Raw genomic sequence first — 22,445 nt, forward strand, 5'->3', positions numbered from 1 at the left:
GACACGCTACCAAAAACATAAACACATTCGTCACTGACTAAGGAAACATTTGAATATAAAACGGGTAGAAAATAATATGTCTGCATTAATATGTAAGTTTAAAGTCCTAAACTTAATATTGTTACGATTGATCTTAATCACATGCAAATTTGAGTGTCCAGGTGCTCCTCCGGGATTGGTGCGTCCAGGGTGGATGGCTCGCACCGATTGGCTGCGGACCGGGAGGCAGCGGATAAGAGGAGACCGCCGGCGACTGCTACTTTATTCGTCCTCGGCCCAACCCAATCGGCAGACCATTCACTGTGTCACTGTGGTAATATGTTACTCGATGTAAGAGCATGTAGGGGTGGACCGCCTTTTTGTTTGATCAGTTTTCTCCTGTTTTTGTTAGGCAGGGAGGAAAGTGAGTGTCGTTTGGTTTAGTTCTTTTTGGGTAGGTAAGTTGTTTATTCTTGAGATAGGTTACCTTTTGTTTGTTGTTTTGGCCTTGGGTTCACCCTGACGTTACGATATGCTCCCTTCCTTGGTTTAACCGCACTTATTGTAATAAATATTAAGTGTGTGATGTGCTGCTTGGGGTTGGACGGGGATGGATCACCCTTTATGTTGTGGTCTGGCCGCGCCTAGACTGGCCATAACAATATAAAGAAACAAACAAACTGGGAGTATGTTGTGAACAAAATTTCTTTTTCGGTCTGTTTTCTTCTCTGTGCAGCTATTTTTTGCTTTTAAGCTATGCTTTACACAAGACCCGCACAACTGTCTCCTTTTGTTGTTTTTAATAAGTGGGAGCTAATACCAGTTTAATCCTCACCAACTTTCAAAGAAAGCAGGGAAAGTACAACACGAGCACATCACTGGAAAACTGTTTGGGCTTTAATGAGTCATAAATCTTTGACCTCATAGTCAGAGCAGAGGTTACTGTTTTCCTTTCCCCAGCAGTTTGTTGCCTGAGTTTCCTAACGTCCTGTGGCCAAACAAACTCCCTGTGTTACCGCTGTTCATTTGAAAGGACGGACAACCACGCTGCTCGTTAAATTCAGCACCTGCTTGATGCAAATGATGGATGTTCAAGTGTGTTTTCCTGTTTAAGGGCGGTAAAACTGAAGCTGATTTTGGTGGAAGTCTCAGCAACAACCGCATTTGTTACCTAGAAAATTGATTTTTATCTTATCCGCCTGCGAACAGAATTGCCTTTATTAGAAAACAACGTGCACTTTGTGTTCTCTTTGCTGAACCATAACTCACTTGTGGTTTTTTTGTCCTTACTTTCTGCTACAAAAGCAGTAGTGTGGTTACGTGCTGCAGAACAAGTTTTAACCTGCACTGCTGACACTTTGGTATTCACATTCAGAAAGTACTCCAAAATATACATTGAGTAAACAGCAGCTGCATGGCTGCAAAATGAAACCAAGAACGGCAGTTTTTCTAATCGCTAAAGAACATTTGTACCGCTTCAGAAAAAACATTTTATTTTTTTTCCGCACTATAGCTGTCTGTCTTATCTAAATGTCCTCTTGGTGATATACACGGAAGCTAAACATGCTCCAGACTATACTCAACCTCAAGTCAAGCGCAGTGGTACGGTACACAGTGAAACAAGACATCGTGTGGCTGCAGTTGTGTACCCCCATCACCACAAAGACAGCACAGCATATGAACTTGAGTGCCATCTGATTCTTAATCCATGGGGTTGAATATGATGTTGGTCCACAATTTGCAGCTATACATGTTTAAACTCTTCTGGGATGTCTTTCCAAGGTTCAGAAGTGTGTTTATGGGAATTTTTGACCGTTCTTCCAGAGGTGCATTTGTGAGGTGAGACACTTAAGTTAGACCAGAAGACCTGGCTCGCAGTTTCCTCTCTAATTCACCCCAAAGTTGTTTTATCAGGTTGAGGTCAGGACTCCGTCAAGCTCCTCCAAACATCTTTTTTGACTTTGCTTTGTGCACTGGTGGGCATATTGGCACAGGAAGGCATCATCCCCAAATGAATGTAATGAATGAAGTAAATTGGCCAAAACCAGGTGTTCAAAGCCTGGAGGAACTTACCGGAGAATTTTCAAAGCTATAAATAATGCCAAGGGGTGTGAGAGATGAAAGAAAGAGCCTAACTTTTGTAAATGAGAGTAAATGATTTCCTCTACATTTGCACAAAGAATATAAAAGCATGTTTTTTTCACTTTATAACAGGTTACAGACTGTACAATGATGGGAACAGTGAAGGGGTCTAAAGACTTTCTAAATGCACTGTGGTTCTAGATGTTTGTGTTTCTATAGTGAGATTCTACTTGTAAAATTTAAGGTGTTCCAAAACTCGACAGGGTGTGTTTAAGGTTATTTGCCTGTGCTGAGAAGCCTCTCACACGCAGTTGATTTACATCACTTTTAAGAACATTAAATTGGCTTGCATTCACCTCCTGGTGATCTCATCTAACTAAAACCAAACGGAACTAAACCGCTTCTTTAAAGAAGCAAGAACTATCATTATCTAAATTATCATGAACACAGATTTTTAGACATATATACCTCTGATGGGCAATTTTCTTGCGACCTGGAAAAATCTGCATTTTTATTCTGGTACTTCTTCCCAATTTGGTAAAAAGTAGCAGCGCCAATGAACTGCTCACTCAGAAGCGCCAACTTCTTCAATGGACAGCCACTTTCGATTGCAATGCAGTTGCACATGTTGGTTGGTGGGAGCCAAACTGTCTCCCAACAGTTACAGTTCAACTCAGGGACCTAACTCAGCTGATTGTCATCTGATTGCATTCCTATGTAAAAGCGAGGATGCAGAGTACCTATGTCATTTTGCAAGTAAATTACTGTTTTGCAGCAACTAGAGGTGAAATAATTTATGTTTTAGATCTTTGTAGTTCTGGTTGGACTCCAAACGTAAGTACTTAATGGATTAATGGAATTTCTGCAGAGCTACTGTATTTGTGAAGTTTGCCACTTTATCACAGTTATTCACCATATTATTACAAACACATTGGGTAAGTGAGTGGTGTATATATATCAAGTCTTTAAAAATGCATGTAAATAAAGCACAATGTAAACAGCTGGACTGCTAATTGTTTATTTTATTTTTTTTCAACAACTTGTACCAGCATAAAAAGAACAGAATAAATGTAGTAAAATAAAGTGGAATAAATATAACAGTTTTACTGCAGGTGTGTTTTAAATTCCAGTTAGCTTGATATCACAAAAAACACATTAAATAATCTAAACTGAGAACATTATCCATCAACCACCTTGCAGCAATCCAAGTACAGACTTGAATCAGTTCATCTGGATGCAGCTCAGCTTCTTCCACTGAAAACGCTTCATCCAGGCAAACAGAATCCAATTTCCGGGACTATAAAACTGTCATAATCGGCTATATGGCAGATTAGGCAGGGCCCAGGTGCAGCACATGGTGACAGACAGAATTAACTATAAAGCAGCTTTATTCCCGTACTTGGATGCTCAAAGGAAATACAAAAAATAAAACTCTAACCACAAAAACAAAACCACACTGCAGACACGGACATGACCAACTAAGGAGACAGAAGGGGGGCAACAAACACTGAGACAATAGATAAAGAACCTTGAAAACAAGGCTGACTTAACAGCCTGGAGCAGAAAAACTCTAAGATAACTAAAAACTGAACGCTAACCGATGCATACTTTATACATGATGTAAATATAATTATGAAACTAGGAATCACATACAATATTCCACACATAATAAAAACTAGTAAGTCCAGAAACAGAGAAACTCTGGCTCAAAGACCATGTCAAAAACAGTACCATGTCAAAACCAACTCTGACAATTGAGATCAACTACCATTTGCAGGGAGTGTATGTGAGAACGCAGCCATAAATATTTTATCCTGACACGTTGATTGACAACACTGCACAGTGATGTCTTAGAAACAATAGATGCATAGTGCCAATATGACACAAAAAGGTATTTCAGTACGCAGCTCAGCACAGCACAGCCGGTTCTTAAATACTGTTGAGACACACACAAGGCGACCTTCGCAGTCATTTCCGAGCTTGTTGGTCATTCTCAGACGTCAGCTTCTTCCAAAAAGACATCAATATCGAGAACGTGCTCCTCATCCACACAACACACTGGTGACTGAATCTGACTATATAAGTGTATCTATGAAAGGTAGACCTCAAGAGTGTCAGTTAATCCAATTAAGTAGCATTAAAAGCCACATGTTTGCTAAAATTTATAAATAAAGATACAATTTGTATCAACTGCATCCTGCCTCTAACGTGAGACTGCAGCGAGGCAACTCCAAAGAATTCAAATAGAGTTTTTAATCAAGGTGGATACCACAATACAAAACACACAAACTCATGTTAACCTTCAGTCTTTCCACTGAAAGACGAGTTCTCGGACTGGATTCGTCTCATCTCAGCTGACTCTGCAACTTGAGGATTTCGACCACGAGCATCTGTGGATCCATCATCTGAGGGAACATGTCCATGGCTGTATCCACCAGCTGGGCGCTGAAGATAGCGAGGAGCTTTTTCCGAATAACCTCTCTCTCCTCTCTGCTGGGACCTGGTTGCTTCATTGGAGGAGGCTCCCAGTGTGAGGGATCTCCCGGGAGGCTGCGGACCACCGCCGGTTGGCCGCAGAATGGATCGGACCATTGTGGCCTCTGGAAGCTGTGGGTTTGGCTGCGCTGGAAATGTGTCGGTTGGCTGTACGGATTCATGCTGACTGGGTAAGCGCAATAGTTTGGATAATGGGGCAGACTGTAGGACATCATATTGGCGCTGTGGCTGCTCACTGGCCCGATGTTGTGAGTTGGGAAAGCCGGCACACTCCCACAAGAGGCAGTGCCATGTGAGCAGCAGCTGCACGGGGCACTTTTTGGAGGGCAGTACTGCTGGCTGCTGCTGTATGGTAGCCCAAACTGGTGATCACTCAGACTCCGAGGAGCTTCCACCGGCTGGCTGTCTATGGAGCCTAAACCAGAGTCCAGCTGCTCCTGAGAGCGGCTGTGCTGCACCGAGTTGTGATCAGACGATGCGTGTTTGCTGGACTTCTCCTTCTTTGATGAGGCCTTCTTGCTGGAGCAGTGACTTGCCTTCACCTGAGCTACCTTTTCATTTCTATGAGCTTTTTTTAAGGAGCTGCTCTCGTTTCCTAGAGTCAGTTTCTTCGCCATATCCTCCACCAACAGGAGGCTGAGTCCAGGCACAGGACTGGAGCAAGCTGAAGATTGTTTATGAGAAGCAGTAGGCTGCTTAGCACTCTCTCGAAGCTCGTCTGCAAGAGCACGATTGGACTGTTTGGCTCGCTCGGGATGGTGGAATTTACATTTGATTCCATAAGTACATTTCTTCCCTGGAAAAAGAATAAACAGCAGGCTTTATAACTCCACCAAAGCAGTATTCCTTTTTTCATGCAGAGAAATGTCTCGGCTAGGCAACAGTCAAATAAAAGCCCTATATGTAAAGTAGTCTGCACATAATCTTGTTAAAGTGAGGAATTTTTCTAAAATACTGCTTTAAATAGTTTTTTCTTTATCAATTTTACAGAAAGTGCAACAAAATACACTAAATCTGATCAACATTGGGCATTCTTTGAAATTAAAACTGCACCACTATACTTGGTAGGTAGTTTGTCTCAAGCACTGTGAAGTTTAACTTGTCTTAGTGTCTCCTCCTTAATACTGGATTCTGAAATCTGTGAGGGCTGAAACCATCAAGATCTCTCTTTTTAACCCTGACTGTGTATTTGGGATCCATGTTTGCTGTACTGTGACCCCTGATGGCGCTACATGTCTTAAAAAAGCTCTCTCACCATAAGGACACGGCTGTTTTTTCTGAGTCTTTGGAACCCTCCGCAGGAAGTTCTCCAGGGTTGGTCCATGTCGACCGAGGGGATCATCGGGGGGCATAAACCTACATCGGGGTGAAATGCAAACACCATCACTCATCGGTTAATCCAGGTTCCTAGCTGGTAGGGATCTTGTGTATCAGGAACGCAGAACTCACTTGTTATTAACAAAGGAGTACATGAGCAGCCTCTCTTCGATGAAGCGCTTCCACTCCGGCTTCTCTCCCTGAAGGTCACGGTACATGTCGTTGGACACGATGATGCCGTCAGACTCAAAGGCGTGCTTGACAATGTAGCAGTCGTCATTACAGACCACTCGTTTGCCTGCATAGCGTCGCGACGGTGTGAACACCAGAATCCTTTTCCTCTCCAGCTCACGCAGAATTTGCTGATCTAGATGCCAAACATTAAGTCAGAGAAATGATGAGCCACTACAATAAAGCCAGTGACTGATTATTCAAGACTTTGAATATGAGGAGAAGAATTCTGAATTTGACTGTGGATTTAACAGGGAGCCATTGAAGGGAAGCCAATATGGGATAAACATGATCTCGCTTCCCAGTCCTTGTCAGTATACTCGCTGGATCAACTGAAGGCTTTCCAAGGAGCTTTGAGGACAACTTGATAATAATGACTTACAATAGTCAAGCCTAGAATAAGTGAACAAACTAGTTTTCAGCATATTTCTAATTTTACAAGCATCCTGTCTTAACCTCCTAGGACCACATTTTGGGTTATTTAGACCAAAATACTCAATTTTGCTCTACATGGGCCTGATATCCACTATATATTATACCATTATACTGCTACTGTGCTATCAAAATTTTAAACGAATATCCTCATATGTGGCTCTTATTTTTCTTAAAAACAAAAATAAGGTAAAAAAAAGTCTGGTAATTCTTTGTTTTTACATTGATCGAGCCCCAATATGCCCAAATATCAAAGAGAAATTAAAAATGCATGTCGTGGAAGAGTTTGGGTCTTAGGAGGTTAAAGAAGTGCAAGAAAGCAATCATACATATTTTTAATGTGCTCACAAGGACATACCCCAGTCAAAATGACCAAGCATAAAGCCATTCAAAGTAAATATCTGGTTAGACACTATTTTTCTAAAATCTTTAGGGCCGAGTACAATAACTCAGTTCTAGAATCAGGAAATTAAAAGTCATCCAGCTCTCTATGTCTATAAGACATTCCTATAGTTCAGCTAACTGCTGTGTGTCATTTGGCTTCATGGATAGATTAAGCTGGGTATCATCTGCATAGTGATGACACTGTATGCTATGCCTTGCCTTCCAAGGGAAGCATGTATAATGTGAATAGAATTCATCCCAGTACAGAGCCCTGTGGAACTCCATAATTAGAAAAATTGCAGAAGGAGCACAGTTTAACCCTAAAGGAGTGGCTAGAGGAACAAAACAAAGAGCTTAATCTTCGTGGAGCCGAGAGGAGCCGGAAATTAAGCTCAGGGTCATCACTAAATGCCCATTCAGATCTTTATTTAACTCATTCAGCTATAATAAAGCAAGTCCCGACTGCATATTAGTTTGTGTTTTTCCCAGGAGGCAGGTTTAAACATCTTGAATAATAACTGCAGACTTGAAATTACACCCTAACACAAAACCGTTTATCTGCATGAGCTATCTATTTAACTACATTATCAGCAGTCACTTCCAAATATAGGTCACCACAGGCTAACTGAAATGATGATTATCATTTGGTATCACAAAAGCAAGACAAAAAAATTTAGAAAAAATTGTTTTTTTTGCAGCACATGCTGCAGATAAGCTTTGTGCATGGAGGAAAAAACTGTCTGTGGAGTTTCCCCTTTTGAGTTTTACAGTAAACTGAGAATCAGCAGCTGATTCTATCAAACAATGTCCTGCCGTTACATGCCTGGGTTTTAAGTTCACTACTTACAAATAATTTCTCAAATTATTTATTGTTCTGCTTTTTTATATTACCATTTAGTTTCAAATCTACTAGTAATCTACTCGATTACATTGAGAGTTCTTGCTTTAACTTCCATTAAAAACTTCATAGCAGGCAATTCGGGAAAAAAAATGTAAATGTCTTTTTAAAAATCCCCATCAAAAGCTTAAAACACGTGCTGGGACATTCTGGGAAACTTTTGCTTAAAAAATATCAAAGGCGTCAACTTTCTCTCAGCTTAATAAATATTTTCACTAGTTCTGTCATGGAAATTGTATCACACCTTTCAGTTTTCAGTGCAGGTTGCACAGTCGGGCAAAGAAGGAAGTAGAGAAACAAAACAAAGCACGTGAATTCCCAGTGTTGTACCTGTGATGGGAACATCCGGCCTGGGCTGCTCCTTCCTCCATGAGGGAACAAACACAGTGATTTCAGTGTGGCCTCTGTCCAGGAAGAAGTTCACAGCCAACTGGATTCCCAGACAAGAGAAAACTTCCTTGTTGCCATGGCTAAATGAAAACCAGGAAAAATGAATAAGAAACCAGAACACATGCCCACACCCTAACAGCTGGAGGGAAACGTCCCTGACCCACTTTAGAACAAGGGTTATGGTGTTTATAATGGCACTCTTTGATGTTCACTCGGCATCATAGCTCTTATCAGTGCACCTTATTTACATTGATGTTAAAGATTACAATGAACAAAGCTCTTTGTCTCCAACAGGTTGACCATGATTTAGGCACGAGTGCGTGGACTATTCTTACTAACCACTTTAGGCGCACCTGTTCAACTGCTCCCTAACGCAAATATCTAATGAATGGAAGTAACTCAATACTTTTAGGCACGTACACATGATCAAGATGACTTGCTATAGTTAAAAATAACTATTTAAAATGAAGAAGAAGGTGATTTAAGTGACCTGGTTGGCCACGTTTCAGTATCAGCTGTTGATCTACCGAAACCAATCATCTCTAGAGTTTACAGAGAACGGTCTAAAAAGAGAAACTATCCAGAAAGCAGCCGCCCTCCTCACTTGGACTCACCAAAATTGGTCAATAAAAGACTAGAAACACAAAGCCTGCTTTGATGAGTCTCAGTGTCAGAATTTGACATGAACAACATGAAAGCATGGAATTGTCCTTCCATTAATCAACAGTTGAGGGTGGTGATGGTGGTGTAATGATGTGGGGAATATTTCCGCTTAGTACCAATTTAGCATCATTTAAGCACGTTCATCTCTTTGTGAACACGATGTTCCCATCGTCTGAAAACACTCCATGTCACAAACCTCAAATCATTTAAAACTCAATCCAGTCGAGCACCTTTGGGATGTGGTGGAACAGGAGATGGACGTCATGGATGTGCAGTAACAATGTGATGCTATCATGTCAATACGACCCAAAAGGTTTGCTTAAAAAAGTGGTCAGTGACACACTGACATCTGATCCATAACTATTTCCACAGTGCAAAATGCTTATATATCCCTTTCATAATCTAGATGTGGTTCCACTTTATTTGATTTGTGGTAGTACCAATACAGGAAACAATGACCATGGAAAGAACTACCTTAAGAAATTCACGAATGATAGATGGATTGATTCTGCCCACTATGATTTTCCTTCAAAACTACCCCATCATCTGTTATATCACAAGTATTTTTCCTCTATTCGGCAGAAATGTGAACTGGCTTGGAAAAAGCATGAGGCAGAATTGGCTCCGTGCCAGCATTGGCACCGAGTTGGCGGTAACGAGGTAAACGGCTGAATCATTAGTGTTAGTGATTATGCGAGGGATTTCCCCAAGAATGATTTTTATCTGTTATGAGTTGCCCTACTTGACTATGACTTCTAAGACTGCTGTGAAGAAACTGTACTAACCACTGAGTACTCTTCACATTTATTGCACGCGTTGTATTTTAAAAAGAAAAATGTGTTGCAAAAAATCGTTACGTCACTAATAACAAAAACCAAAAACAGGGACTCAAAGACTGAATGTTCTATAAACCACTCTGCATAACAGTCGAAATAAAGCAAAGCATCATAGTTCAGTTTCAGCCAAGCTTCAGCTGTTGAACAGATTGCCTCACATTTGTCTCTAGAAGACTCTGCAAACTGCCCAAATCAAGCCCAAATCATCACCCCTCCTGTGCCTATCAGCACAAAGTGTTGATAGCCAACGTCTTGTTTTGGCCAAGTTTGATTTTGACCAATTAGTCTTGAGTTTGTTTGCAAACTCAAGCCCTGTAACCATACTTTTTATTTGTTTGTTTGTTTTTTAGAGAAGGAATAGTCTTTGTTTTGGCAACCCTTCTTCTAATTGTACTATGATGAACGTAATGACAGTTTCATGACAGTTACCGATGCCTGTACAAGACCTCCGTTAATGTGGCACCATTTACAATTACCATGCTAATTGATGCCTGTAGAAAGTAGCAGTTTCTATCAGGTGAATTTTCCGGGACGTCCACTCTTGGGTAGATTGTGGTATTGTGTTGACACAACTGAATGTTTCAGGCAAGCAAACTGCAAAAACTTTTATAGAGGTGATCTGTAGTAAGGGTGTACTTAGTTTTTCACAGGACGGCACAGAGTCATATGAAAAACTTGCTTTTCTTTTGACTTAGTTTGTTTCTAGCTGGCTCTTATCATCCACTTTCTCATTATCTAAGGTTAATGGTAAGGTAAGTTATTATCCAGCAGTTTTATAAAATTTTCACTTATTTAAATATTTACAACACTCAAAGAAAAGCTTAAAAAACTGTAAAGCTAAAGGCGAGACTTTATTTGAAAGGTTAAAATTTGCCTTTTAAAAAAACAACACCCTGCCCTAACCCATGACAGGTTTTTAGTGGCTTGATGGATGTTCGCAGCTATTAAAAAAATAACATCTGGCAATCGTGTGGCTTAAACAAAGTTGGTTGTTTTGCTCAGCGACAGCTTCGCAACACTTCTATCATCAACTTGCCAGAATAACTGTTTCTAAACAAAAAGGTACACCTCTACTTAGACTGTGACGATGTAAGTGTAAGTCCTTGGTGAATTTCTGAATGACATTGAAGAAATGCTGTTGAACCTGCTCCAGAGACATTCGTCTTAAAAAAGAAAGCGTTATTATAAGTTCAATCTGATTTGCATACTCAAGAAGCTGCATGCCTGAACCTGTATGCCCGGCTGGGAAAGGCAAATGACAGACGGGGTGTATACTGTGCTAAAACAGATGTATACCCTAATTCTCTCACCCTTTCTGACACTTCGGTGTATAATTAAAAAAAATGCTTGGCACAACTAAAATTCCCAAATCACAGTCAGTAATTAGAGATCAGTGCCTGCATGCTTTTAGGTAATTTACTTGGGGAAAGGAGCAGTTTTCAAAGCTGCAGTTTGCAGAACTGGTTTATTGCGTTCTGAGTAAAAAGAAAAAGAAAATTCCTCAGGTGATGCACAACACAAGTACAAAACACACAGTGAGTGTGTAGTATAATCTCTGATGGGCCTAATCACTGAAATTGTATTTAAATCTTCAACCTAAAAGAGTATATACATAATTTATGATATTAAATATTTAATATTATGATTAGCAACTTATATTGGAATGACTGTTGGAATAGTTGAAATAAAATGCAATAATTTTAGAAATGTATCTGATAAAGTTCAAGACTTTTAACGATACAAAACGATGAAGAATATTGGTTTTGAATCAAATGTCTAACACTATTACAGTTTCCCTGTATGCTGGATTTGGTGCTAATGTTGATACAGTAAACACTATGGGGCAGTATTATCATTATTTACAAAGAACGCTATGAGAAAAGTCTGTGAGAAAATACTGTACAACTCACTCACTCTATGACTTCAGTAAAACTGTTGACCTCATGGGCTTAACAGCTAGTTTTAAATCTAACAAAATGCAGCACACAGTTCATAAAACCATTAGCATATTAGCATGCTAATGTCAACATTTAGTTCAAATTGGATCTCACATATTTGTTAATCAAAAATTTTGTGGTATTGGTAGAAACCAGTTTTTGTAGATATTTCTGAGAACATGTTGGAATGTTGGGTTTGTTCCTGGCAGGGAAAACTGACAAATCTCTCTGCCAGTGTCCACCAAGTTGGAAAACAACTTGGAAAATCTGCAAAAAATTTTGTTACTCAGGCTACTGCAGTCCCAAGAACTGACTAATCAGTCACAGAAACATGACACGAGAAAGGAAAGCTTGGCTCGTAATAAAAAAAGAGAGAGATTTGAGCACTGCTCTAAATCAGGGGTGTCAAATTAAGGCCCTGGGGCCAGAATTTCACAAAACCTTTTACGTTTTCCAAAGATTCCAATCACTGCACGACTTTCAGAAAATGTGAAAGAGGACATAAATTTTACACTTTTTACAATTGTATTTTCATATTATGTACGTTTTACATATTTCATTTTCCTCACCAATAAAGACCCACCACATAGATCTTGTTTTTTCACTATCTACTGTAAAAAAAATAAAATAACATAAAAACTTTTTTTACGGTGGGTTCACAGCAAAAACATCAAAACAAAACAAAAAAGAAAAAATATTCCTCATTCACTGGTCTGACGCACTTAAGATTTAAGTGGGCTGTATTTGGCCCACAATGTAAAATGAGTTTAACAGCCATGTTAACAAATGCTTTTTACACCAGTTTGTTAACATTTGACTTTATAATCTTGTATCAGGTTTTAGCAAGTATTTGCCATCCTCATATAGGGACCTACTAGTTATAACAATGATTTATTACCCTTACAGTTGAGTAAATAACAATTCGTTTATAAATAATCTTTGTAAATATGTAAATATGTTCTGTGTCCTGTGTACAGTTTGTTTGTATATGTATTTTTCTTGCTGCTGTTACAACCAAATTTCCCCTTGTGGGACAATTAAATGATTATTCTATTCTATTCTAAAATCCATGCTGTTTCCACATTTTGATTAAAAAACCAAACCAGAAAAAAAGAGATATGACACCACCTGAAGAGCATAATTTAACCTATTTGTGTTTAAAAAGCTGCTTTTGTTCTGGATTTAAACGTGCTGAAAGGTAAATGAAACATCTAACGCTGCTGGACCCCTGCCTACAGGCTGTCACCAGACAACCTCCCACTCAGTCAACTCCTACTCCTAACTGAAACTGTGAATGAAACTGCAGATGGAAGCTGACTGTCACAATGACCTGATTTCAGCTGATTAAAAAAAACTAACCAATTTACTTTCTTTGACTGAAAACAGAAGTTATCTATCCTAGTTACAGCAGAACAAAGGTTTTTGTTAGGGCAGAAATGTATTATTATATTCATTAGAAATAAATCTACAGACTATTTTCTAAGATAATTAACAGATTTCTCTGTAAATTGACAGAAAATTAAGTAAATGCCTGTTATATCTAATTTTCCTCAGTTCAACCCCCAAAATATAGCTTAGGATCATAAACAGAGGCACTAAGTATTCTCAAGTATAAAGATGAAATAGCTCGTTTAGCCTAAACAGTTATTTGCATATAAAACATTGATTAACTGATTAATCGTTGTGGTTCTACATTATTCAAAACAGACAAGAGCAGCTCATTCATTTGCTTTTTGAGTGAAAACCAACTGAAAGTATTATTGCCTTATCATATAATCACTGCAGCTCTGATAGATAGAAACTCCATAATGCAGAAATAGAAATTCTCTGACTTTTAACCTGTGAATTTTGGACAATACTGCATAAAAAACATTATTTACAAGTCATGAGACACAATAATGATTCTGTTTTCAATTTTGGATCAATCAGATGATCGGTGGAGCACGCAGGAGCTTTAAACAGTGGATTTGGGAGATTTCTGTTAGAAAATGGACTTGGAAAATGGACCGATATCATAATCAATCACTCAATATCAGTCTAGCTACTGATTAGTTTGCTCACCTCATGGCCACATTGCTGCCGTCTATAACGACGGGTCTCAGAGTCTTTCCTTCCTCGCCAGTATCCTCTTTGCTCTGAGGGGAAGTACCAGCTACAGGCAGCAGCAGTGTAGGGCCCGATGGCTGGGTTTCTCCTCTGGGCACCAGCACCGACAATGTGGTCACCGGCCCCTGATTGGCCTCCTGAACGGGCCCGATCCGAACCAGCTCCCCCAGCACTTTATCCGTGTCCATGTTGGGGCCGAACTTCTGCTGAACAGCCTGTACCTGAGCCGTGGAGTAGCCCAGCTTGTGGAAGAAGTCCAGCTTGGACTCCAAGAGCTGCGGGTCTGTGTTCGGGTCAGGTTCACCTGGGTACATGGTCTCACAGAAAGGACGGCAAGAGTCGTGAAGTGGGAGCAGTGAAGGACAGACCCATGCAGAGGTGTGGGAGTGTGTGTGGCGGTGTTGCTCTGAAATGAGGGTTTTACTCCACGTCTGCACAGCTGGGCAGAGTAAAACATCAGTATTCATCTCTTCTCAGTGGGTGAAGCCCACTCATGTCACACCTATTTGGAAAACAGATTAGTCAGCTCATTGATCAACAGAAACCAGAGCCCTGTAAATACACAAAATCAGGAAAATGTGTGAACCAGTTAAACATTAGCATTATTATTATTTGGGTATCAGTAATAAATTCAGTACAATATCAGTATCATAACTGAGTATCCATGAAAGCAGAGCTTAGAAGTTGCTGTAAGAAAGTTCAGTATAGCTAAATTTAATGTGTAACTATTTACTACAGTTATGGATTAAAAGCATAATATATTATAACATAATATCATATAATATAATGATTTAAACAACAGTAAACATTTCCTTTATTGTAGGCAATTAACAGTTAACAAACTGTTTAGCTTCTTCTCTTATTCCTGTAAATATTTTGTGCTAATGAGGTGAATTTCAGTTGTGATCGTTTTTAAACTATTAACACTTTAACCTTACATTTCCCTTTATCTCAGACTGACTTTATTTGTATTTGAACTACTTTTTGTGTTCTTATTAAAGATGTTCTTACACTTATCCTGTGTTTTGTTGCTGTTGTTTTTGAATGACTTCGTCATATTATGACACTAAATTTACAGCTGGGTGAATCTAAAAAAAAAAGTTACTTTACAATTTGAGGTAAAACAAAGAAAAGCAGCACTTCTAGCACACGTTTGGCATTCCTGCTGGAAATGTCTATCTGCCGGTGCAGAAAAGATGAGAACACAGAGGCCAAAAAAGTTAAAGTCGTCGTGCTTTTATTTTAGTTTTCCATTTTCACTTTTTCCCAAGTTCACAGAAAGAAACTTACCGGTGTATTAAAATGTGCCAAACGCGTCTTTTATCCCTCTCGGGTTGTCAGCAGCTGTCGCGGCTGATGCGAAGCTTTCTCTGTTTGAGTAGTGAGTCGATACAAGGAAGTTGGGCTTTTTCATTTCTTGACACAGCAAACAGCCAGCAGACGACCAGCGTGCCAGAGTCACGTGCTGGGACGTTACGACTCAGCGAGTTACGACCTGACGAAATGTGACGCCATCCGTGTTCGTCTGATTAATTATGCAAGAGCAAACCAGGAAATACAGGTAATAAGCACATTAACCTGCCAGGCCAGTGTGCAAGAAATAGAGTATTAAAACATATTACCCACTCGGATATTAGTCGTTTCGTAGTAGGTAAGTCAATAAATACGCGGAGTTTTCCTAATAGGCTATATTACATGTAGCCCCCGTTTATTTGTGCTAAGGCAGTGCCCAAAAGATCCACTAGAGGGCCTCAGGGACACACCTGTGTGCCAGTCGCCATGTGACAAAAATAAGTTTGTGGGCATATTTGTCGACTTAATTGTAGATTAATAAGTATCCCCTATGAAAACCTAACAATACTTTTTGTGAACATACTGTATATATTCACTATCCACTTTATTAGGTACACCTGGCTAATACCAGGTTGGACACCCTTTCACCTTCAGAATTGCCTTAATTCATATAGATTCAACAAGGTGCTGGAAATATTCGTCAGAGATTTTGGTCCATATTGACATAATAGTGTGACACAATTGCTACAGATTTGTCAGCTGCACATGTGAAGCCCCCATCCACCACCACTGCGACCTCCAAAGGTCCAAAGGTGCTGTATTGAATTGGGGACTGTGGTTTTTTTTGGGTTTTTTTTTAATGTATGTATATATTCATTTATTTATTTATTTATTTTGAGTGCAGTTGTTATATTAAAGACACCACTTTGAGATGATTGTGAAATAGTGTGTTATGCATCAGAATATGTGTCTGCTGTGGTCATAAAGTGATGGAAATGGGTAACAACCTTAGGTAGGCTGTAACGCGAAGACAAGGACACAACATCACAACAGAAATTGAGACTCATTAGAACAGGCAATGTTTTTCCAGTCTTCTACTGTCCAGTTTTGGTAAGCCCATGCAAATTGCAACGTCATGGATATTTTACCTTTCTCAAATCATTCTCTTTAAACCCCTGAGTGATGGCTGAGTGGGAAAATCCCAGCAGATCAGCAGATTCAGAATTACTCAGACCAGCCTGTAAAGCACCAATGTTCAAAGTCACTTAAATCACATTTTGTCCCCATTATTGTCTGCATGTCTGAATATGACTGATTACTTAGTTCTGTTAGCAAAACAGTTTGACTTAAAAAGTGGCCAGTGATTATATGTTGTTAACGGTTATCTCCAAAAGTTGATTCTGTTCATCTGGACGTAGCGTTTTGTGGGAGAAACGTTTCGTCACTCATCCAAGTGACTTCTTCAGTCTCAGCTGACTGCAGGTTTCCCCAAATCTTATAAACAGTACATTTGCATAATGACTGATACCAGCCCTCATAATTAATTCAATTATTTGTATTTTTGATAAGTTGCCTATACGGTAATTAAGAGACTGATGATATTTCAATACTGAAACAATAATAACTCTAATAATTACCCTTTTATAGGTCAGTTAAGGAATTGTTGTATAATCCCTAAAAGAATAATCATTCAATCAAGCAACCAGAGCAGCAAAACTTATAAAAGAGTTGAAATAATATGGATAATACTTTATTTTAAGTAGTCTACCATTTGTCCCACTTTAATTACATTTAAATAAAAGAAAGAGGAAAAAAGGTTTGTTATGTGTTTTTGAATTATAATTTCACATTTCCAAAACTTTTGTTAGATAAAGCGATTACATTGGAAAACAAAACAATTTTATCGTAAATTGTAATTTATTTTTTATAACACAACACAATCAGACATTTTCACTTTCTAGGATTTTGGAGGGTGATTGATTTACTTGATCATATTCATTATCATCACCATCATTTAACCTCTGTAACACTTGCGCCTTACCCATGGTCTATGTAGCTTGTGCACTTTTTTGCGCAGCATGTTAGGGAAACTAGCAGGATGTATCTCAAGTACTGGTCCAGGTGGAACATCATGATCAGGTTGAGGAAGAACAGAATACTGTGTTGGGGACTTATTTCCTGGTCCTATTTCATAGGGGTGTAGGAAATCTGTTATAAATGTTGGTGACTTAGGTAAAATTGTGGGTTCTGCTGTTAGTATCGCAAGAGGTGGCAATTTAGATGTAGGCTCCCCAGACTTTGGTAATTTCGGTGGAAGTACTGATAAAGATGGAGTGGATGGTTCAGTGACAACTTCAGAAGTAACCACTGATTCAGGTGGAGTGGATGGTTCAATGACTGGTTCTGAAGTAACCATTGATTCAGGTAGACTGGTTTGCTCAGTAACTGGTTCAGTTTCAACCGGTGTTTCAGATGTGGTTGTTGGTTCACTGACTGGTACAGAAGTAACAATTGATTCAGATGGAGTGGATGGTTCAGTGATTGGTTCTGAAGTAATCATTGATTCAGATGGAGTTGGTGGTTCAGTGCCTGGTTCTGAAGTAACAATTAATTCAGGTGGAGTGGATGGTTCAGTGACAGCTTCAGAGGTAACCACTGATTCAGATGGAGTGGATGGTTCAGTGACAGCTTCAGAAGTAACCATTGATTCAGATGGAGTGGGTGGTTCAGTGAATGGTTCTGAAGTAATCATTGATTCAGATGGAGTTGGTGGTTCAGTGCCTGGTTCTGAAGTAACAATTAATTCAGGTGGAGTGGATGGATCAGTGACAGCTTCAGAGGTAACCACTGATTCAGATGGAGTGGATGGTTCAGTGACAGCTTCAGAAATAACCATTGATTCAGATGGAGTGGGTGGTTCAGTGAATGGTTCTGAAGTAACCATTGATTCAGATGGAGTGGATGGTTCAGTCACTGGTTCAGAAGTAACCACTGATTCAGATGGAGTGGGTGGTTCAGTGACAGCTTCAGAAGTAACCACTGATTCAGATGGAGTGGATGGTTCAGTCACTGGTTCAGTTTCAAGTGGAGTTTCAGATGCAGTTCTTGGTTCAGTGACTGCTTCAGAAGTAACCATTGATTCAGATGGAGTGGATGGTTCAGTGACAGCTTCAGAAGTAACCATTGATTCAGGTGGAGTGGATGGTTCAGTCACTGGTTCAGTTTCAAGTGGTGTTTCAGATGCAATTGTTGGTTCAGTGACTGGTTCTGAGGTAACCATTGATTCAGATGGAGTGGGTGGTTCAGTGCCTGGTTCTGAAGTAACCACTGATTCAGGTGGAGTGGATGGTTCAGTGACAGCTTCAGAAGTAACCATTGATTCAGATGGAGTGGGTGGTTCAGTGCCTGGTTCTGAAGTAATTTTTGATTCAGGTGGAGTGGATGATTCAGTGAAAGCTTCAGAAGTAACCACTAATTCAGATGGAGTGGGTGGTTCAGTGACCGCTTCAGTAGTAACCACTGATTCAGATGGAGTGGATGGCTCAGTTACTGGTTCAGAAATAACCACTGATTCAGATGGATTGGATGGTTCAGTGACAGCTTCAGAAGTAACCACGGATTCAGATGGAGTGGGTGGTTCAGTGACAGCTTCAGTAGTAACCATTGATTCAGATGGAGTGGATGGTTCAGTCACTGGTTCAGTTTCAAGTGGTGTTTCAGAAGCGGTTCTTGGTTCAGTGACAGCTTCAGAAGTAACCATTGATTCAGATGGAGTGGGTGGTTCAGTGCCTGGTTCTGAAGTAACAATTAATTCAGGTGGAGTGGATGGTTCAGTGACAGCTTCAGAAGTAACCACTGATTCAGATGGAGTGGATGGTTCAGTGACAGCTTCAGAAGTAACCATTGATTCAGATGGAGTGGGTGGTTCAGTGCCTGGTTCTGAAGTAAACATTGATTCAGATGGAATTGGTGGTTCAGTGCCTGGTTCTGAAGTAACAATTAATTCAGGTGGAGTGGATGGTTCAGTGACAGCTTCAGAGGTAACCACTGATTCAGTTGGAGTGGATGGTTCAGTGAATGGTTCTGAAGTAACCATTGATTCAGATGGAGTGGATGGTTCAGTCACTGGTTCAGAAGTAACCACTGATTCAGATGGAGTGGATGGTTCAGTGACAGCTTCAGAAGTAACCACTGATTCAGATGGAGTGGATGGTTCAGTGACTGGTTCATTTTCAAGTGGAGTTTCAGATGCAGTTCTTGGTTCAGTGACTGCTTCAGAAGTAACCATTGATTCAGATGGAGTGGATGGTTCAGTGACAGCTTCAGAAGTAACCATTGATTCAGGTGGAGTGGATGGTTCAGTCACTGGTTCAGTTTCAAGTGGTGTTTCAGATGCAATTGTTGGTTCAGTGACTGGTTCTGAGGTAACCATTGATTCAGATGAAGTGGGTGGTTCAGTGCCTGGTTCTGAAGTAACCATTGATTCAGGTGGAGTGGATGGTTCAGTGAAAGCTTCAGAAGTAACCACTGATTCAGATGGAGTGGGTGGTTCAGTGACCGCTTCAGTAGTAACCACTGATTCAGATGGAGTGGATGGCTCAGTTACTGGTTCAGAAATAACCACTGATTCAGATGGATTGGATGGTTCAGTGACAGCTTCAGAAGTAACCACAGATTCAGATGGAGTGGGTGGTTCAGTGACAGCTTCAGTAGTAACCATTGATTCAGATGGAGTGGATGGTTCAGTCACTGGTTCAGTTTCAAGTGGTGTTTCAGATGCAATTGTTGGTTCAGTGACTGGTTCTGAGGTAACCATTGATTCAGATGGAGTGGGTGGTTCAGTGCCTGGTTCTGAAGTAACCATTGATTTAGGTGGAGTGGATGGTTCAGTGACAGCTTCAGAAGTAACCATTGATTCAGATGGAGTGGATGGTTCAGTGACTGGTTCAGAAGTAACCATTGATTCAAATGGAGTTGGTGGTTCAGTTCCAGGTTCAGTTTCAAGTGGTGTTTCAGATGCAATTGTTGGTTCAGTGACTGGTTCTGAGGTAACCATTGATTCAGATGGAGTGGGTGGTTCAGTGCCTTGTTCTGAAGTAACCAGTGATTCAGATGGAGTGGATGGTTCAGTGACAGCTTCAGAAGTAACCACTGATTCAGATGGAGTGGATGGTTCAGTGACAGCTTCAGAAGTAACCACTGATTCAGATGGAGTGGATGGTTCAGTCACTGGTTCAGTTTCAAGTGGAGTTTCAGATGCAGTTCTTGGTTCAGTGACTGCTTCAGAAGTAACCATTGATTCAGATGGAGTGGATGGTTCAGTGACAGCTTCAGAAGTAACCATTGATTCAGGTGGAGTGGATGGTTCAGTCACTGGTTCAGTTTCAAGTGGTGTTTCAGATGCAATTGTTGGTTCAGTGACTGGTTCTGAGGTAACCATTGATTCAGATGAAGTGGGTGGTTCAGTGCCTGGTTCTGAAGTAACCATTGATTCAGGTGGAGTGGATGGTTCAGTGAAAGCTTCAGAAGTAACCACTGATTCAGATGGAGTGGGTGGTTCAGTGACCGCTTCAGTAGTAACCACTGATTCAGATGGAGTGGATGGCTCAGTTACTGGTTCAGAAATAACCACTGATTCAGATGGATTGGATGGTTCAGTGACAGCTTCAGAAGTAACCACAGATTCAGATGGAGTGGGTGGTTCAGTGACAGCTTCAGTAGTAACCATTGATTCAGATGGAGTGGATGGTTCAGTCACTGGTTCAGTTTCAAGTGGTGTTTCAGATGCAATTGTTGGTTCAGTGACTGGTTCTGAGGTAACCATTGATTCAGATGGAGTGGGTGGTTCAGTGCCTGGTTCTGAAGTAACCATTGATTCAGGTGGAGTGGATGGTTCAGTGACTGGTTCAGAAGTAACCATTGATTCAAATGGAGTTGGTGGTTCAGTTCCAGGTTCAGTTTCAAGTGGTGTTTCAGATGCAATTGTTGGTTCAGTGACTGGTTCTGAGGTAACCATTGATTCAGATGGAGTGGGTGGTTCAGTGCCTTGTTCTGAAGTAACCAGTGATTCAGGTCGAGTCGATGGTTCAGTGACAGCTTCAGAAGTAACCACTGATTCAGATGGAGTGGATGGTTCAGTGACTGGTTCAGAAGTAACCACTGATTCAGATGGAGTGGATGGTTCAGTGACAGCTTCAGAAGTAACCACTGATTCAGATGGAGTGGATGGTTCAGTCACTGGTTCAGTTTCAAGTGGTGTTTCAGATGCAATTGTTGGTTCAGTGACTGGTTCTGAGGTAACCATTGATTCAGATGGAGTGGGTGGTTCAGTGCCTGGTTCTGAAGTAACCATTGATTCAGGTGGAGTGGATGGTTCAATGACAGCTTCAGAAGTAACCATTGATTCAGATGAAGTGGATGGTTCAGTGACAGCTTCAGAAGTAACCATTGATTCAGATGGAGTGGGTGGTTCAGTGAATGGTTCTGAAGTAACCATTGATTCAGATGGAGTGGATGGTTCAGTCACTGGTTCAGAAGTAACCACTGATTCAGATGGAGTGGATGGTTCAGTGACAGCTTCAGAAGTAACCACTGATTCAGATGGAGTGGATGGTTCACTCACTGGTTCAGTTTCAAGTGGAGTTTCAGATACAGTTCTTGGTTCAGTGACTGCTTCAGAAGTAACCATTGATTCAGGTGGAGTTGGTGGTTCAGTGACAGCTTCAGAAGTAACCATTGATTCAGGTGGAGTTGGTGGTTCAGTGACAGCTTCAGGAGTAACCATTGATTCAGATGGAGTAGATGGTTCAGTCACTGGTTCAGTTTCAAGTGGTGCTTCAGATGCAATTGTTGGTTCAGTGACTGGTTCTGAGGTAACCATTGATTCAGATGGAGTGGGTGGTTCAGTGCCTTGTTCTGAAGTAACCATTGATTCAGGTGGGGTGGATGGTTCAGTGACAGCTTCAGAAGTAACCATTGATTCAGATGAAGTGGATGGTTCAGTGACTGGTTCAGAAGTAACCATTGATTCAGATGGAGTGGATGGTTCACTCACTGGTTCAGTTTCAAGTGGAGTTTCAGATACAGTTCTTGGTTCAGTGACTGCTTCAGAAGTAACCATTGATTCAGATGGAGTGGATGGTTCAGTGACAGCTTCAGAAGTAACCATTGATTCAGGTGGAGTTGGTGGTTCAGTGACAGCTTCAGGAGTAACCATTGATTCAGATGGAGTGGGTGGTTCAGTGCCTGGTTCTGAAGTAACCATTGATTCAGGTGGAGTGGATGGTTCAGTGACTGGTTCAGAAGTAACCATTGATTCAAATGGAGTTGGTGGTTCAGTTCCAGGTTCAGTTTCAAGTGGTGTTTCAGATGCAATTGTTGGTTCAGTGACTGGTTCTGAGG

At 40.5% G+C, this 22,445-nt stretch overlaps 2 protein-coding genes across 2 annotated transcripts; both read right to left on the reverse strand.

Annotated features, from left to right (window-relative positions):
- Positions 1-681: 681 nt before the first annotated feature.
- Positions 682-15,195, reverse strand: zc3h12ab (zinc finger CCCH-type containing 12Ab). The gene is made up of 6 exons (XM_085148418.1): positions 15,042-15,195; positions 13,707-14,253; positions 8,150-8,289; positions 6,007-6,241; positions 5,813-5,913; positions 682-5,353 (listed from the first exon to the last, which is right to left on the reverse strand). The coding sequence occupies exons 2-6, from the start codon at positions 14,216-14,218 to the stop codon at positions 4,407-4,409; spliced, it is 1,935 nt and encodes a 644-aa protein (XP_085004544.1). The 5' UTR covers positions 14,219-14,253; positions 15,042-15,195; the 3' UTR covers positions 682-4,406.
- A 758-nt stretch (positions 15,196-15,953) lies between these two features.
- LOC146492945 (uncharacterized) lies at positions 15,954-21,972 on the reverse strand. The gene has a single exon (XM_085149428.1). It carries the CDS (start codon positions 21,970-21,972, stop codon positions 17,059-17,061), a length of 4,914 nt encoding a protein of 1,637 aa, XP_085005554.1. The 3' UTR covers positions 15,954-17,058.
- Between the last annotated feature and the right edge of the window lie 473 nt (positions 21,973-22,445).

This window comes from Neolamprologus multifasciatus, chromosome 22 (assembly GCF_963576455.1).
Source record: "Neolamprologus multifasciatus chromosome 22, fNeoMul1.2, whole genome shotgun sequence".
Lineage (NCBI taxonomy): Eukaryota > Metazoa > Chordata > Actinopteri > Cichliformes > Cichlidae > Neolamprologus > Neolamprologus multifasciatus.

Coding starts and splice junctions, on each gene's coding strand:
- zc3h12ab (XM_085148418.1), bottom strand. CDS start 14,218: ATGAATACTGATGTTTTACTCTGCCCAGCTGTGCAGACGTGGAGTAAA. Junction 6,242..8,149: donor GCCGGATGTTCCCATCACAG/GTACAACACTGG, acceptor TTTGGCATCTAG/ATCAGCAAATTCTGCGTGAG. Junction 5,354..5,812: donor AAAACAGCCGTGTCCTTATG/GTGAGAGAGCTT, acceptor TTCTTTTTCCAG/GGAAGAAATGTACTTATGGA.
- LOC146492945 (XM_085149428.1), bottom strand. CDS start 21,972: ATGGTTACTTCAGAACAAGGCACTGAACCACCCACTCCATCTGAATCA.